The sequence below is a fragment of the Symphalangus syndactylus genome, chromosome 12 (assembly GCF_028878055.3).
Source record: "Symphalangus syndactylus isolate Jambi chromosome 12, NHGRI_mSymSyn1-v2.1_pri, whole genome shotgun sequence".
Lineage (NCBI taxonomy): Eukaryota > Metazoa > Chordata > Mammalia > Primates > Hylobatidae > Symphalangus > Symphalangus syndactylus.
In genome coordinates, this window is record NC_072441.2 from 98503871 (window position 1) to 98523141 (window position 19271).

The 19271-nt window shown below is 36.2% G+C and overlaps 1 protein-coding gene across 5 annotated transcripts in view; it reads right to left on the reverse strand.

Moving 5' to 3' along the window:
* LOC134734525 (uncharacterized) overlaps positions 1-19271 on the reverse strand; it is a 122321-nt gene that overhangs the window by 24582 nt on the left and 78468 nt on the right. For all 5 annotated transcript variants that reach the window (XM_063627265.1, XM_063627261.1, XM_063627263.1 and 2 more), the window contains one exon: positions 15917-15996. In XM_063627265.1, coding sequence (XP_063483335.1) covers positions 15917-15996 — 80 coding nt within the window. The remainder of the gene's footprint in view (positions 1-15916; positions 15997-19271) is intronic.

The following is a 19271-nucleotide window of genomic DNA, read 5'->3' on the forward strand; positions in this document are numbered from 1 at the left end:
TATAGCATAGTGGCAGATAGTGTACAAATATAAAATTGCCAGACGTTGGGGCTTCAATTCAGATTACATCTGTTTTCTCAGTGAAATAGGAAGCAAGTCAATGAACAAGAATATAAATACGAAATGAGACCGGTCACTATGGCTGTGTGTTTTTCTCCAGCCATATTCAGTTGTATGGGGGCAGGCAGGGACTAGACAGTTATGTTCAACTAAGTTAAATTTAGGAAAATATAGGAAAGCAGTTGATAGACAAGGGCATTGAGGATGTTTGCCAGGGAATTATTAAAATTTAATGATGTAACTAAAGCTGGTTTAAGAGGGAAGTAAAGACAGAAGAGGTTAGGGGGAATGAAAAAGCGGTAGAATCAATGAGTATCAGATTACTATGCTTTAAGCCAGAAATATCACTAGAGAATACTGAGTTAATAGAGTTGTTTCTAATTTTTTGGAAGTAAGTGAGGTATTACCTATAAAAACTCTGAAAATGCTATCTTTGCTTCTATTGGTTTTCAGCAGCATTTTTTCTCATTCACTGTTAAGCTTTTGGGTTTCTCTATTCTGCCACTACTCTCCCTTTGTCTACCCCTCTTCTCTCCACTTACCTCCTTCCCCAACCCTCAACACATACCTAGTCTTACTTTCTGCTTCCAGTGGGCCATTGAATGAGAAAATGAATTATTAGAATTGTGTGTAAGAGTAAATAGGATTCTGAGAAGCCGGAATCAGATTCACAAAGTGTTTGACAAACATTCAAATTTCTCATCAGAGGTCACTCGGAGCTGAGATGCTTCCTATCTTTTATGCAGCAATATTCCAAACAGTTAACATTTACTAAATGAGTCATTTCTCTGAAATCAAATCTGTAGTTGGATCCAGGTTTGCTATTTGCTGAATGAAAAACCTTGGGTAAGCCACCTAACTCCCCTCTGAGCCTCAGTTTTCTCATTTGTAAAATGAAGTTTCCTAAAACTACTTCTTCCTCTAGACTATAAGTCTCCTAAAGGTTAGGGCCATGTTTTATATATTTTTGCATATCTATTGCCTAATGTAGTATTTGGATTATAAAAGATGTTCAATACTTTAAAAAAGTCACTAAATGAATGAGAATCTCAGAAAAAAAGTAAGCATTTTAATAAGTAGCAAAACTACATGCAAATGAAGTAAACAGTAAACAATGTCAAGCAACAAATGGTACTCCAAGCTCTATTTTTAGAGAGGGAATACAATTGATTCTGTGAGGCATTTACTATAAGGTAAAAGAATGAGGTCATGTGGGAAAAGGCTAGAGTGCTACATGAAGGTACATATGGAGTGAGCACACTCCTGAGTATATTTCCCATTTCTCCAAATACCATGTGTGGTAAGCTGAACCATGGCCCCCCGAGATGCCTTCATCCTAATCCCTGGTGCCTATGAATATTATCTTATATGGCAAAAGAGACTTTGCAGGTGTGATTAAATTAAATATCTTAAGATAAAGATGTGATGCTGGATTATCCAAGTGGGCCCAGTGTAATCACAGGGATTCTTTTAAGAGGGAGGCAGGAGATGAGGGAGACCAAAGGTGATAATGGTAACAAAGAAGAAGGATAGAGACAAAGGGATTTGAAGATACTATGCAGCTGGCTTTGAAGATACAGGAACATGGCCATGAACTCAAGGATGTAAATGGCCTCTAGAAGGTGGAAGAGACCAAGAAATGAATTCTCCCCTAGAGTCTCCAGAAAGAACCAATCCTGCTGGCACCTCGACTTTAACCCAATTAAAATTTATTTCAAACTTCTGGCTTCCAGAACGATAAGATAATAAATCTTCATTGTGTTTGTGGTAATTTGTTACAATGGCAATAGGAAACTAACATGCATGTTTTCACATAGAATTTAGAAGAGAATTCATGAAAATTTTATTAAAAATAAATATATGTGACTCTCTTGCCAGCGTACTACAAATGCCAGTTGTTTTTAGCAAATACAGTTATTTGACTGAGGATAATTTTGAGGGAGAAGACACTTTGGAAGTGGAATAAAACTTATTCTTCATATTTTAGGGTAGAGGAAACGTAATTAGGTAATTGATAAAACTCTCCAGGGCACACTCAAATAGAAAGTTTCTTGCCTTTTTTCAGTACCTCCTCATGGGATCAGGTGATTCTCTCCTACAGTGCACTTTGGGACAACAACCCTTTTCCTTTATCCTTCACACATTCTCTTATTCTCTAACAGGCCATCTCAAAACTGTTTAGGTGGCAAGGACATTAATGACCATTTTGTTATACAAATTATACTTTTGTAAGTAGACAGCATTTCACAACTTAGCATACTAATCAGGTTCTCCCAGCCCCCTCTAATTCAGTTCCACTCTGCTGGACTATGCCATTTTTAATCCTACCCCTCTGTACTGAACACTAGACAAATCCTTGAGTTGGTGGAAGATGAATGAAAGAAAACATGATGAACCAACTGAAGCAGAAAAAGTGATCAAAGAGCACCCCAGGCCTAAAAAATCAAGGTCCTCTCTATAGACCCAACTGAAAGTATGTGATTCAAAACTGTTGTTGCACAAAATGACCAAGCTAGTCTCAGGAGCTTTGCTAATGACTTTGCCATCTGGGAAGGCAGAGAACTTAAAAGATAATTATTTTAGGGGTGAGGGACTAGCACAAGATTACAGTTGATTACATATCAAATGTAAATGAAAAGATTTGGCCATAGCAAACACTGACAAACTGTCCACAGGAACAGCTTACCTAAAATCCAATTAAAACAGTAAGGCCCCTTATTTAATTGCCCTTAAATAGGAAGTCCAATTCTTAAAATGTATGCCTAAGGGTGACAGAACTCTTCACTGAAACTTCTCCTGTAAGGAACCGAAAATCATGCTACGGATCCCAGAGCACAGACATCACCTAGTGTATGAGCTTCCCTCTAGAACTCACTTATACTGGGAAATGGATTGGGATGGTGAAGTAGCTTTGAAAACCCCTGCTTACTGTGGGAAACACTTAAGCTGGTTAGGATACAGTCAGGACTACTTACCCCTCACAAGGAGATAGTCAGAGAGATTTAAGTAAGCTCTTTCAAATACATAAAGGACTCACAAGCCTCAATAGAAAGTAAAAAAGACAACATGTAGAATCTTTGCTATATGTTCCTTGAAATGATAAAGGGATAGTTACTCCTTTTATAATAATTTAGATGCAGGTCAACTCCATAGTATCAAGTCATGAACATTCTGTAATTCTGTAGAAACTACAAAAACTGAAGGAATGTTGGCCTGAACTTTTTTGGTGGGGAGCGGTGTTTCTTTAATTCTTTCTAGCACCTCTTTAACAAATTTTCCTTCTCTATTCAATCTGTTTCGGGGGTGAGGGTGGTGAATAAGAATCATTTGATTCATTGCTCTAATAAGCCTGTGTTTAAGGGATGATGTCTAATCTGGTGTATACGCTAGAGTAGGACAAATATTTGGAGTCATTATAAGTTGTTCAAACCCTCTCAGCATCTCCTATATTGCTTTTAAATATAATGTGTCACAAGACTTGCACTTCCTACCTAGGCAGAATAATAAGGACAATATTTACCATTTTCTATGGAAAAACCAATATAACCAGTCAAAATATATGAAACAATAATTTTTAAGATACTGGATATTAAGGAACAGAGAAAAAGGGTCCCGCAGAAACAGAAAATGGGTAAGGTGAGCCCTACAATTACCTCAGATTTCTGCCTTGTGAGAGTTGCCAGTCCATAGCACATGAAGAGAGACTCCAGGTAGAGTTCAGGGGCTCCCTGAGTTGAAGAGACAAAGCTAAGAGTCCAGGGAGACCAACGTAGCTACAGTTCACAAGACAGAGAACCAGGAAGTACATAGCTGCACAAAGGAAGAAGTCCAAGGACTAGCAAATTATCCCCCTTGAGTATTCATTAGAGTACTGATCAGTGCATGCATGTAAAGAAACCAACCAAGCTAGGGAAATAACTACTGGAAAAGTTTAATGATAATAGTATGTGGCAATTACACAGGACCTGGAAGAGTATCTGCCCTCATCCCCATAGAAAAATGTCAAAATTCACAATGAATTAAGAAGAGTACACAGGATAGTCTTGCCTCTGTGGAATAATTAGTAATAGATCAAATAATACTCTGGTCCCATGTAACAAATCTTAAGTCATACACAAGAAGATAAACTGTTTCTAAGTAACCTAACTGCATCCCAAAAGAAAGCTCAAATATACTTAGAGGAATTCAAAAAATATCCAATACCCAAAAGTAAAATTCACAATGTCTGGCACCCAATCAAAAATTATCAGGAATGCAAAGAAGCAGGAAAATTCAATCCATGGTAAGGAGAGAAAACAGTATATTGAAATTGACACAGAACTGACACACATGTTTGAATTAGCAGACAAGGATAGAAAAACATTTACTGTAACTGCATTCCATATGTTCAGAGAATTATGTAAAAGCATAAAAGAAATTTTTAAAAACCTAATCAAACTTCTAGTGATGAAAACAAAAATGTCTAATAATAAATACACTGGATGAAATTAGAAGCAGATAGGACCTTATAGAAAGAAATATAAGTGAATTTGAATAACATCAGTGAGCTATGGAGCAACTTCAATCAGCCTAATAGATGTATCTGAAAGAGAGAAAAGGAAATGCAAAAGAGATACTTGAAGAAATAATGGTCATTTAAAAAACTGATGAAAAATGTAAACCCAAATATCCAAGAAACTCAATTAATTCCAAGTACAACAAATATGAGGAAAAAAACTATAGCTACAAAGGCAAATCATAATCTTTGTGAAGATTTTTAAATACTAATTCAGTGTTCTTATATCTTATTATAAAGACTAGAACTATTCAAATTGTTTGTTTCTTCTGGAGGGAGTTTTAGTAATTTGTGTCTATCAAAAAATTGGTCCATTTTATTTAAGTTGTTGATCTGTTGGATTCTACCAAACATGAAAGGAAGAAGTAATACCAATTCTGTACAAACACTTTTAGAAAAATTGAAGAGGAAAGAATATTTCCCAATTTATTATTTGGTTTTAGTATTATTAGGATTCCAATCCAGGAAAAAAGACATAAAGAAAGATAATGATAAATCTAATATTTATAAACAAAGATGCAAAAATTCTAAACAATATTTTATCCAAACAAATGCAACAATACAACACAAGAAATATTATATCATGAACAAGTGGGGTTTGCTCCATGAATGCAAGGTTGGTTTAACATAAAAAATCAATTTATGTAGTTCACCATATTAAACTATAAAAACTAAACCATGTATCACCTGAATAGATTCAGGAAAAGCACATGACAATATCCACATCCATTAATAATCAAAACTCTCAATAAACTAGGAACAGAAGGAAACTTTCTATACTTGAAAAAGGGAATCTATGAAAGATATATTGCTAATATCATCCTTAATGGTGAAAAATTAAATGTCTTCTCCTCAAGTAACAGAAGATAATAAAAATGCCCACTCTACCACTTCTCTCTATCATTATACTGGAGGCTCTACCTAGTCCATGAAACCTGGTAAGAAAAATAAATGAAAGTTATCCAGATTGGAAAGAAAAAATAAAACTGTATTTGTTCACAGATAATATGGTAGTCTATGAAGAAGTCATATGGAATTTATGAAAATGCTACTAGAACTAATAAGTGAGTTTAGCAAGATTATAGTATACAAGATTAATAAACAAAAATAAATGGTATTTCTATATACTAGAAAAAAATAAATTGAAATAAAAATATCATTTACAATAGCATCAGAAAATATGAACTATTGGAGGATAAAGCTGACAAAAGACTTACAAAACCTATACACTAAAAGCTATAAAATATTGCTGAAATTAAAGAAGACCCAAGGAAATGGAGAGAGATATTGTATTTGTGAGTAGAGAAAATTAATATAGTTAAGATATCAAATCTCCCCAAATTGATCTATAGATTCAATAGATTCAAACTGCCAGCAGGCCTTTTTAAAAAAATAGACAAGCTGAGTATAAAATTCATATGAAATTGCAAAGAACATAAAATAAACAAAACGTCTTTGGAATAGAATAAAGTTTTAAAATCAGGACTTATTTACAGCTACATAAATCATGACTGGTATTCTCATAAAGATATAAAAATAAATGAATGAAAAATAATAGAGTTCAAAAATAGATACATACATATATAGACAACTCATTGTCTACAAAGATTTCCAAGGCAATTCTGCAGAGAAGGGATACTGTTCAACAACTTGTTCAGGAGCAGTTGAATAGTCAAATGCAAAGTATGACTATCATCACACTTTTTATCATATGTATAAACTCAAAAATGATCACAGACCTAAATGTAAATCCTAAAACTACAGAACTTTCTGAAGAAAAAAATAGGTGAAAATCTTTGTGACCTTGGATTATGCTAAGATTTCTTAGATAGGAAACCAAAAGCATGATCCATAAAACAGGCCCCCAAAGGTGATAGATTGTACTTCATGAGAATTAAATATTTCTGCTCTTTGAAAGACACTGTTAAGAACATGAAAAGACAAGCCACAGAATGGGAGAAAATATTTGCAAATCATACGTCTAAAAAAGAATTAGTATCCATTATCTATAAAGAACATGTAAAACTCAGTACTAAGAAAACAAACAACCTAATTTTAAAAATGAGAAAAGATTTGAACACACACTTCATCAAAGATATCTGTGTGGCAAATAAGAACACAAAAAGATACTCAATATCATTAGTCATTAAGGAAATCCAAATAAAACCACATCACTGGACACCTATTAGAATGTATAACATTAAATAGACTGACCATACCCAGGATTGGTGAGGATGTGGAGGAACTGGAATAGCTGATGGAAATGCAAAATGATGCAATCATTTTAGAATACAGTCTGGCAGTTCCTTAAAAAGTTAAATATACACTACCATGTTATTTCTACTCCTTCATAGAAATGAAAGCATATATGCATACAGAGACTTGTACACGAATATTCATAGCAGGTTTATTTGTCATAACCAAAAACCAGGAAACAATCCAAACATCCATCAACAGAAGAATGGACAAGCAATGTGCATTATAGCCATACAATGGGCTACTACTCAGAAATGAAATGAACTCTTGATAAATGCAAAAATAAGGATGTATCTCAAAGTAATTATAATGAAGGAAAGAAACTAACAATAAGAGAACATGTACTGTATAATTATATTTATATAAAACTCAAGAAAATCCAAACTAATCTATAGTAAAAGATCAGTGGTTGCAAGGGGGAAAGGAAGAGGGAGGAGAGACTGCATGGGTGAGAGAACACTTGTGGGTGACTGACATACTCCACTGTCTTGATTATGTTGGTGATTTCAAACATATATACATTTATCAAAGTCTATTAAATTGCATACTTTAAATACTTGAAGTTTACTGTGTGTCAATTAAACTTCAATACAGCTTTAAAAACGATCCACTTTTCTCAATTGTTTACCTGCCTTTTTCACTGCTGAAAATTGAACCTTAATTAAAATTTGCTTTCTGTCCCCTATTTCTCCCAGAAACTTACCTTTTGTTTAAAATTCTGAAAAAAAGAATGACTCCAGCTCACAAAGATCTTGGGGATGTTACCAGTGCCACTTAGCTGTTGATTAAGAGTATTTCCAACTCTCAGTTTTATGTTTCACTAACTTTTCATGTCAAGCTAAGTAAAGAACTATAAGTTGATTATTACAGAAATTATGGTAGATATATATCTTCCTGGGGCATAAAAGGCACCAAATTACACTAATTTTTCCTGGAAGACAAAAACTTTCTGTATATTAGTTCCATTCACCCATTCATAAATTCAAACAAGGCATAATTATTGAATGCCTACTACATGCTAGACACTGTGATATTGCTGAGTGCCTACTACATACTAGATAGGTACTATGCTCAATATTTAGTCCTTAAAACTCTTGCATGTAGGTATTTATTATTACCAATTTATTGATTAGCAAAGTGAGAATCACAGAGGTTAAACACATGCCAAATTTTGTACTACCTAGGACACAGGAAATCTTGGAACAGTGATTTTTTAACAAAAAATAGATAATTAAAAAATCTCTTCCTCCTAGTCATCCGCAGGTCTTTCTCTGGTTCTCTGGTTTGGTAGAGATGAGTATTTGTCAATTACATATTCACACACACACATACACACACACACACTCACACTCAGTTTTTGTAAGGCGTTTGAAATATTTTTAGTTTTGTTACTTTATTCCCATTCACCAGGACTATTTTCATTCATTTGAAACTGTAGTTTTAAGGTTGTGTCTAGCTTCCAACCTTCCCCTGTGAAGTGAAGTTCCCCAAAATATAAAGGAGCTTGGTTAGCAAATGTCAATAATGCACTTAGAAGGAATTGGAATATAAAAGGAAATTGAAAGTTGTTATTCTTCCTGTAATAGAAGAATTGACTGAAATGTTGAATTTTCATTAAAACCTTTCGTTGGTAAAATGGGTTACTGCCAAAGGGTCTAAACAACTAGTGGTTTAGTGTATGGTAAATAACACTATACACTAACATAACACCTGAACAGCATGAGGTGCAGGTATTTTTCAAAGTAAAATAAGATTGGAAGCAAAGGGGTCATGCACCTTGCAGTAAGGTGAGAAATCAGTTTTGTCTCATGGGCTGTTCAAAGGGACACAGTAGCTATGAAGAAGGGGAAGCTGGACTGGAGCCACATAATATATGCCTTAATTTCATTCATGGAACAGACTGAGCACAGAGCAGATGGCCCTTTACTTTGGTGATCAGAAAGGAAGTCCATGGATGCCATAGAAAATGGGAACATACAAAATGTTTTTAGGGGACCATGTGTCAAGAAGAGCTCCAGATGAGATGAGATGGTTAGTTCCTTCTTCTCACCCTTAGATCAAAATTCATCAAGACATTGCAATTGGAATACTCAGTGTCAGTAAAGAGACAAATAAATAATGGTTAGTGGTATGGAGTGAATGTCGTCTTCATCAGGTTTCCTTCCTTGGCACACAGACCTACATTCTCTCTTTTTAGAGCCTTTGTCCCTACAATTTCTACTCTCTGAAAGCCTGTCCCTGCTTCTTCTGCACAATCTGAGCTTACCTGTCCTTCACGACTCTGCTCAAATTCCATATTTCTTTAGTTTTCTCAGCTCATGATAATTGTTCCTTCTTTATTCCCAATTTACTCATAGTTTGTATCAACCATTGTTTTTTAACGAATAATAAATGCAGTAAATGATATTATTTTTGTATATTCCTAGCAATCAGTAACTTGAGGTCTGAGCTATGTTTACTAAACACACTAAACTTCTCTTGCCTCACACAGTAGTTAGAATACAGCAGATGTGTGACTGTCTTCTTTACGCCAATTAAGGGCACAATGTAGATATCTTGTCATATTTGAGACTTTAAAAAAAAATAGCAAATCCTTAGCCCCAGAGAACACACTGAAGTTTGAGAAGCACAGCTCTCAGAGAAAAGCTTTATAGTATGCCCCAGCTATTTGGAAATTATCACAAGATTCATGCCAGGTATTTAATATCCAATTACCAAAGGCATACAGAAAGAGGCCATTTGGATTCGATGGTGGAGATAAATACAGCAGTACCCCCTTATCCACTGTGGCCCTTTTCACAGTTTCAGTACCCATGGTCAACTGAGGTCTGAAAACAGTAAAGGGAAAATTCCGAAAGTAAGCAATTCATAAGGTTTAAATCACATGTCATTCTGTGTAACACGACTAAATCTCACATTGTTCCACTTTGTCCCACTCCAGATGTGAATCATCCTTTTGCTCAGCATATCCACACCTACCCACCCATTAGTCACTTAGTAACCATCTCGGTCAGCAGATGGAAAAAACAGTATATACAATTAGCCCTGCATATCCACAGGTTCTGCATCCATGGATTTAACCAACAGCAGATTGAAAATATATATATTTTTATTATACTTTAAGTTCTAGGGTACATGTGCACAACGTGCAGGTTTGTTACATATGTATACATGTGCCATGTTATTGTCTGCACCCATTAACTCATCATTTACATTAGGTATATCTCCTAATGCTAAAATACAATATGACAACTATTTATATAGCATTTACATTGTATCAGGTATTATAGGTAATCTAGAGAGGATTTAGAGTATATGGGAGGATCAGCATAGGCTATATGCAAATTCTACACCATTTTACATAAGAAACTTGAGCATCTGTGGATTTTGTTATCCACAGGGGTCCTGAAAGCAATCCCTTGCAGATACTGAGGGACGACTGTATAGGGTTTGGTACCATCCCTGGCTTCAGACACCCATTGGAGGTCTTGGAATATCCTCCACAGATTAGAAGGGACTACAGTATCTCCAAACTAGAAGCAACTGACTTTGGCCTTCCTATTATTCTTGATAATGTTCTTTTATTCATTAGGACTTTCTTTAGTTGCTAGCAACAGAAATAACCTCTAACTGGATTGTGGAAAAAGAAAATTCCTTCATTCACAAAGCTCTGGAGCATACATGAGCAATTCACACAACTGAAATGAGAGATACAAGAATCAGAGCCTCAGGACTTTTAGCCAGAGACTCAAAGTCACAAGATTTCTTCTGTCTCTGTCCAACAATTGTCTCCACTTGGCTTCACTCTGCAAGCAAATTCTCTCCACACTTCCGCTAGCAGCCCCAGGTTCCTATCCTCCTGTCTTGGAAATCTTAGAGAATATGTTTAGTTCCAGGGAAGGATTATGAGTGATTTTTCTTAGGTCATGTACCCATCCTGGATCCTTTCACTGCAACTAATGAAATGGAATACTATAGGTAGACTTGAGCTACCCACCTTTCCACCCTTTAGCCAGGGAACAATACTTGTAACAGGAAAGGAGGAACAGAAAGTTTATTATTCCAAGAAAAATAATAATTTTCACAGTTCGCTGTAAGTGTGGCATGTGTTGTTGGATGATAGGTAGGAGAGTTCAAATTGAGAGGGATTTGTGAAATCCTCTGTTTTTCAAATTTCTTTTTGCAAAGATAAAAATCATTCCAAACTGATTGAATATCATTGCTGAGAACATTAATACATCTATAGGTGCATCTCTGTAATTTGTATCTGAAAAATGGGCATCTGATTATGTTTGTTTATAAGTATATATGAGAAAAAAGCAACTAGGAAATTCTGTCTTGCACTTCACTGGGGACCCACTCTGCTTTGAAGAAGCATCTTAGCTATACTATAGAGCCCCTGTATTGTCTGTTACTCTGCTTCTTGGTTTCCTGGATAGAATCTCTAGCTCACGCTAAATTATTACATTTTTAACTGTGCTATAAACATCAGTTTGTCAATTGAGATAGTTTTCTAGCCTCTAGACACATGTTCAAAGTAAAAACAGGCTAGAGGGAATTATCTGTTATGGGTTTACTCTCACCTGAATAGGTCTCCCAGGAATGGATTACTTTGGTGTTTAGCATTCCTCTTTGGGGTCTACTTTCAGAGGGTTCTCAATCTGGCTCCCTTTATTCTCTCAGGAACCCAGAGTTTTCAAAGGTTTCTATTCAGAGCTTTCAACTTTGTTAGTTTCTAAGGAAGTTTAATGCCTACCCACCACCTGCATCTTTTCCCTCTGGGTCTTTGCAGCAGGAGACAGATACAGTGTTAAATAACTACTCCATATATCAAACAATGATCCATCCTTGGGACTCTCCAGTGCTCTAAATCACAGACTACACTGAGCAACATGTAAATGGCCACATTTTTCTTCATTAGTCAACATGAATAAAAGGAATGTCTCATTTAAGTAAAGTGTTCAAGCCTAAAAGCCTCAAGAATCAGAAGTCATGATTGGAAACTAGTTCTAGAAAGATTGAAAAGGGAAATAACTCTTAGACATTGATTTTTAAAAATCTCCAATTTCCATGGAGTAGCCTCCAGATTATTAAAAATTCCTTTTAAGGGAGTCAATCTCAAATGAACTATTTCCAAACTCCTTTCTCATCCCTTCACAGGAAAAAAAGTAGTTTTCCCATAATGTGAACAAAAAAATACTCCCTTCAGAGTATTTTCCCCCTTCCTTTACTGAAGTATACATGTGCATTCATAGATCTTCTCATAAAAAACAAAGAAGTATACATGAATCATGATTGTACAACTTAAATGTTCTCAAAGTAAATGCATCCATGTCAATGGGGAAACAGATAAACAATGAGAACTCATCACAACTCCCAGAAGCTCCCTTGCATGTCTTTCTAGTTATTATGCTATACCCCACCTCCCAACAAAGGGCAACAACAATTATGACCAAAGATAATTTAGGCTTGTTTTTGAAATGTATACTCCTGTTCAACATATACCCTTTTGTGACTTGTGTCTTTCGCTCAACATTTCGTTGAGTGAGATGCATCTATGTTGATGCATGCAACTGTAGTTTGATCGTCATTGCTATTTACTACTTCATTTAAGTACTTCATTGGTACAGCAAATTTAGAAAACTGATACTATGTATTAAAGATGAACATATGTATTCCCTATGACCTAGCAATTCTACTCTTATATATCAACAGATGTATAACTAATTATGTATCTGTTGATATATATCTGTTTTTTAAAAAGTACATCCCTATTCAATATATACCATTTTGTGTCTTGCTTCTTTTACTCAACATTACATTGAGTGATTTTTATCCATGGTGATTCATCTAACTGCAGTTTGATTACTGTCATTGTTATTTAGTACTCCATTATATACTGAAGGACTATTTATTTATTCATTCTGTTATTACGAACATTTGGCTTATTTTTTGTTGGACTGTAAGTGCTCTCACAACAAAGGGTTCATCTGAACTCAGTGGCAGCTCTGAAACTGAATGTTCCTTCAGAGTTTTACAAGTTGGAGCTAAGAGCAGGGCTTTTATAACCTCCATTCATTAGACAAAGGCTTCCTTGGAAAGGTGGTGTGACATCAATGAAGGAATTCCAAGAGAAGACAGACAAATAAATGCTTTTATCTAGCAGCACTCCTAGAAGCTAGAGAAATAATTAGCCTTTCCACCTCAAAGTGGGTGTGAAAGTGAAGTCTGGCCATGTAGCATAGTATGCACTAAAAATCCTTTCCAAACACACAAAGATTTCCAAGAAAATTCTTACGTCAACATTTGCCAAAATTATGAGGTCACATGTCTCCATCATATTATGGTGAAAAAAAAAAAAACTTATCAAAGGGACAACCTTTATAGAATAAGTTTCTAATTGTAACCCAAATGATAGTGGACATAAATAAAGTCATCGACATTTAAACACTCAATTTTTGACTGGGCGTGGTGGCTCATGCCTGTAATCCCAGCACTTTGGGAGGCCGAGGCAAGTGCTCTCACAAGTGCTCTCACGAGGCAAGTGCGGATCACCTGAAGTCAGCATTTTGAGACCAGCCTGGCCTACATGGCGAGACCTCGTCTCTACTAAAAACACAAAAATTAGCCGGGCGTGGTGGCAGGTGTCTGCAATCCCAGCTACTCAGGAGGCTGAGACAGGAGAATCACTTGAAGCTGGGAGGTGGAGGCTTCAGTGAGCCAAGATCACACCATTGCACTCTAGCCTGGGCAACAAGAGTGAAACTCCATCGCAAAAAAAAAAAACAAACAAAAACACCCTCAATTTTTAAAGAACTTTTCTTTTTCTGCTCCTGGGTACTTTAAGCCTCACAATTTCTCTCAGTTATTTCTGTAAGATCCCAAGAGAGGTTTTTCTGTGTGTGAGACATCAGTAGGCTCATACATTTGTTTGACGGTATCCTTGTCAAGGCACTCCGCGTTTGCGTGTTCTGACAGTGCCCTGTCCTACCAGGCAAACCAGTCTGTGCTGATGAACATTTTGTGCCTCATACTGCTAGACCTACATTGTAATACGAAGCACAGAGAGAGGTCTTCTTTCCTATTCTATGTTGCCTTTTGTCACTGGGCCCCACAGCAGCTCTGCTTGTGTGCAGAGTCCCCAAAAGCCTTTCTGGGAAATAGATCCTAAAGTTTGGTCTATAGTATCTCTACAAAAAGGCTAAAAACTGTTAATTAGCCCAGATGAAAACGAAAACATCATGCCATTGTCCTGGTCATTGCTGTTCACCCTGACTTTTGCTCTCACTCTTAACTCCTCTCTCTGCCTCCTATACAAAAGCCTATACATATGGGCCCTCCATATTCATGGGTTCTGCATACCTGGATTCAAATAACCACAGATAAAATATATTGAGGAAAAACAATAAAAAATAACTACAATAATAAAAATAATGCAAATTTTAAAGTATAAAAACTTTTATATAGCGCTTACCTTTTATTGAGTATAAGTAATCTAAAAATGATTTGAAGTATAGAAGAGGATGTGCACAGGTTATATGTAAATACTATTCTGTTTTATATAAGGGACTTGAGCATCTATGATTTTGGTATCTATAAGGGGTCCTGGAACAAATTCCCCACAAATACTGAGGGACGGTTATACTCACATCAGTTCATGCAAACAGATACTTGCAGAGATCACAGGTCCATCATAAGCCACCAGACTATGAATCTCAGTTTGCACTTACCAGGGAACCCTGCCACACTATTAGCAGAATCTTTCAAAATGCTTATTGTTAAAACATTTGAGACACATATTTTTTAATTCCTCTATTTTAAAAATTTTATTTGTATAAATATGTAGGGGACAAGCACAGTTCTTTTACATGGATATATATTGTGTGGTGGTAAAGTCAGAGCTTTTGTGTGTCTATCACCTGGTTAATGCACACTGTACTCATTAAGTAATTTCTCATCATCCAACCCGCTTCCATTCCCTACCCTTCCACGTCTGCAGTGTCTATCATTCCCTGGACACCCATGTGTACACATAATTTAGATCCCACTTATAAAATTCATAAAAGCATGGAATCATAAAAATCACACTTATACATGGTTATAGGCAGAATTGTGCTCTGCCTCCTCCCACCCCCAAAGTCACATGTTGACGTCCTGATCCCCAGTACCTCAGAATATGACTATTTAGAGACACAAGTCTTTAAGAAGTAATTATGTTAAAAGGAGGACATGGGGGTGGGTCTTAATTCAATATAACTAGTGTTCTTATAAGATAGTAGAATATAGACACACATAGAAGGATAAGGACATGGAGATACAGGGAGGAGCAGATAGCCACTATAAACAAAAGACAAAAGCTTCAAAAAAAAGACAAACCTTGCTGAAACCTTGATCTGGAACTTCTAGCCTCCAGAATTCTGAGAAAATAAATTTCTGTTGTTCAAGCTTCCAGGTCTGTGATACTTTGGTATAACAGTACTAGCAAACTAATACATACTTTTTATTTTTTGTTGTTGTTATTTTTCTTTTTTTAATGGAAGTACGTGTATTTTAGAGAGATCTATATTGCTCGGTAAATAACTTGTATTTAAATATGGGGTTTGATTGTATTTCTTTAAAAGGTGGGCATTAGTGGGAGGCTGAGGAAAGACAATCGCTTGAACCCAGGAGGTGGAGGTTGCAGTGGGCTGAGATCGTGCCCTTGCACTCCAACATGGGCAAAAAGAGTGAAACTCCATCTCAAAAAAACAACAACAACAACAAAAGTGGGCATTATGAACTTGATCAATATTGTAACCATCTTTTTCTTTTTCTTTTTTTTTTTCTTTTTACACTTTAAGTTCTGGGATACATATGCAGAATGTGCAGGTTTGTTACATAGGTATACACGTGCCATGGTGGTTTGCTACATCCATCAACCCATCATATACATTAGGTATTTCTTCTAATGCTATCCCTCCCCTAGACCCCGCCCTCCAACAGGCCCCAGTGTGTGACGCTCCCCTCCCTGTGTCCATATGTTCTCATTGTTCAACTCCCACTTACGAGTGAGAACATGTGGGGTTTGGTTCTCTCTTCCTGTGTTAGTTTGCTGAGAATGATGGTTTCCAGCTTCATCCATATCCCTGCAAAGGACATGAACTCATTCTTTTTTATGGCTGCATAGTATTCCATGGTGTATATGTGTCACATTTTCTTTATCCAGTCTATCGTTGATGGGCATTTGGGTTGGTTCTAAGTCTTTGCTATTGTGAACAGTGCTGCAATAAATATATGTGTGCATGTGTCTTTATAGTAGAATGATTTATAATCCTTTGGGTATATACCCAGTAAAGGGATTGCTGGGTCAAATGAAATTTCTAGTTCTAAATCCTGGAGGAATCACCTCACTGTCTTCCACAATGGTTGAAATAATTTACACTCCCACCAACAGTGTAAAACTGTTTCTATTTCACCACATCCTCTTCAGCATCTGTTGTTTCCTGACTTTTTAATGATCACCATTCTAACTGGTGTGGGATGGTATCTCATTGCGATTTTGATTTGCATTTCTCTAATGACCAGTGATGATGAGCTTTTATTCATATGTTTTTTGGCTGCATAAATGTCTTCTTTTGAGAAGTGTCTGTTCATATCCTTTGCACATTTTTTCATGGGGTTGCTTTTTTCTTGTAAATTTGTTGAAGTTCCTTGTAGATTCTGGATGTTAGCCCTTTGTCAGATGGATAGATTGCAAAAATTTTCTCCCATTCTGTAGGTTGCCTGTTCACTCTGATGATAGTTTCTTTTGCTGTGCAGAAGCCCTTTAATTTAATTAGATCCCATTTGTCAATTTTGGCTTTTGTTGCCATTGCTTTAAGTGTTTTAGTCGAAGTCCTTGCCCATGCCTATGTCCTGAATGGTGTTGCCAAGGTTTTCTTCTAGGGTTTTTATGGTTTTAGGTCTTATGTTTAAGTATTTTATCCATCTTGAGTTAATTTTTGTATAAGGTGTAAGGAAGGGGTGAGATTCAGTTTTCTGCATATGGCTAGCCAGTTTTCCCAATACCATTTATTAAATAGGGAATCCTTTCCCTATTGCTTGTTTTGTTCAGGTTTTTCAAAGATCAGATGGTTGTAGATGTGTAGTGTTATTTCTGAGGCCTCTGTTCTGTTCCATTGGTCTATATCTCTGTTTTGGTACCAGTACCATGCTGTTTTGGTTACTATAGCCTTGTAGTATAGTTTGAAGTCAGGTGGTGTGATGCCTCCAGCTTTGTTCTTTTTGTTTAGGATTGTCGTGGCTATATGAGCTCTTTTTTGGTTCCATATGAAATTTAAGGTAGTTTTTTCTAATTCTGTGAAGAAAGTCAATGGTAGCTTGATGGGAATAGCATCGAATCTATCAATTACATTGGGCTGCAGTATGACCATTTTCACGAGATTGATTCTTCCTATCCATGAGCATGGAATGCTTTTCCACTTGTTTATGTCCTCTCTTATTTCCTTGAGCAGTGGTTTGTAGTTCTCCTTGAAGAGGTCCTTCACATCCTTTGTAAGTTGTATTCCTAGATATTTTATTCTCTTTGTATCAATTGTGAATGGGAGTTCACTCGTGATTTGGCTGTCTATTATTGGTGTATAGAAATGCCTGTGGTTTTGCACATTGACTTTGTATCTTGAGACTTTGTCGAAGTTGCTTATCAACTTAAGGAGATTTTGGGCTGAGATGATGGGGTTTTCTAAATACACAATCATGTCATCTGCAAACAGAGACAATTTGACTTTCTCTCTTCCTATATGAATACCCTTTATTTCTTTCTCTTTCCTGATTGTCCAGGCCAAAACTTCCAATACTATGTTGAATAGGGGTGGTGAGAGAGGCCATCCTTGTCTTGTGTGGGTTTTCAAAGGGAATGCTTCCAGCTTTTGCCCATTCAGTATGATGTTGGCTGTGGGTTTATCATAAATAGCTGTTATTGAGATACATTCTATCAATACCTAGTTTATTGAGATATTTTAGCATGAAGGGATGTTGAATTTTGTCAAAGGCCTTTTCTGCATCTATTGAGATAATTACATGTTTTTTGTCATTGGTTCTGCTTATGTGATGACTTACATTTATTGATTTGCATATGTTGAACCAGCTTTGCATCCCAGAGATGAAGCCAACTTGATTGTGGTGGATAAGCTTTTTGATGTGCTGCTGGGTTCGGTTTGCCAGTATTATACTGAGGATTTTTGCATCGATGTTCATCAGGAGTATTGGCCTGAAATTTTCTTTTATTGTTGTGTCTCTGCCATGATGATGCTGGCCTCATAAAATGAGTTAGGGAGGAGTCCCTCTTTGTCTATTGTTTGGAATAGTTTCAGAAGGAATGGTACCAGCTCCTCTTTGTACCTCTGGTAGAATTTGGCTGTGAATCCATCTGGGCCTGGGCTTTTTTTGGTTGATAGGCTATTAATTATTGCCTCAAATTCAGAAAGTGTTATTAGTCTATTCAGGCATTCAACTTCTTCCTGGTTTAGTCTTGGGAGGGTGTATGTGTCCGGTAATGTATCCATTTCTTCTAGATTGTCTAGTTTATTTGCATAGAGGTGTTTATAGTATTCTCTGATGGTAGTTTGTATTTCTGTGGGATCAGTGGTGATATCCCATTTATCATTTTTTATTGTGTCTATTTGATTCTTCTCTCTTTTCTTATTTATTATTCTGGCTAACAGTCTATTTTGTTAATCTTTTCAAAAATACAGCTCCTGGATTCAACGATTTTTGAAGAGTTTTTCGTGTCTCTATCTCCTTCAGTTCTGCTCAGATCTGAGTTATTTCTTGTCTTCTGCTAGCTTTTGAATGTGTTTGCTCTTGCTTCTCTAGTTCTTTTAATTGTAATGTTAGGAAGTCGATTTTAGATCTTTCCCACTTTCTCCTGTGAGCATTTAGTGCTATAAATTTACCTCTCAACACTGCTTTAGCTGGGTCCCAGAGATTCTGGTATGTTGTGTCTTTGTTTTCATTGGTTTCAAAAAACTTATTTTTTTCTGTCTTAATTTCGTTATTTACCCAGTAGTCATTCAGGAGCAAGTTGTTCAGTTTCCATGTTGTTCTGTGGTTTTGAGTGAGTTTCTTAATCCTGAGTTCTAATTTGATTGCACTGTGATCTGAAAGACTGTTTGTTATGATTTCTGTTCTTTTGCATTTGCTGAGGAGTGTTTTACTTCCAGTTATGTGATTGATTTTGGAATAAGTGCTATGTGTTGCTGAGAAGGATGTATATTCTGTTGATTTGGAGTAGAGAGTTCTGCAGATGTCTATTAGGTCCACTTGGTCGAGAGCTGAGTTCAACTCCTGAATATCCTTGTTAATTTTCTCTCATTGATCTGTCTAATATTGACAGTGGGGTGTTAAAGTCTCCCATTATTAT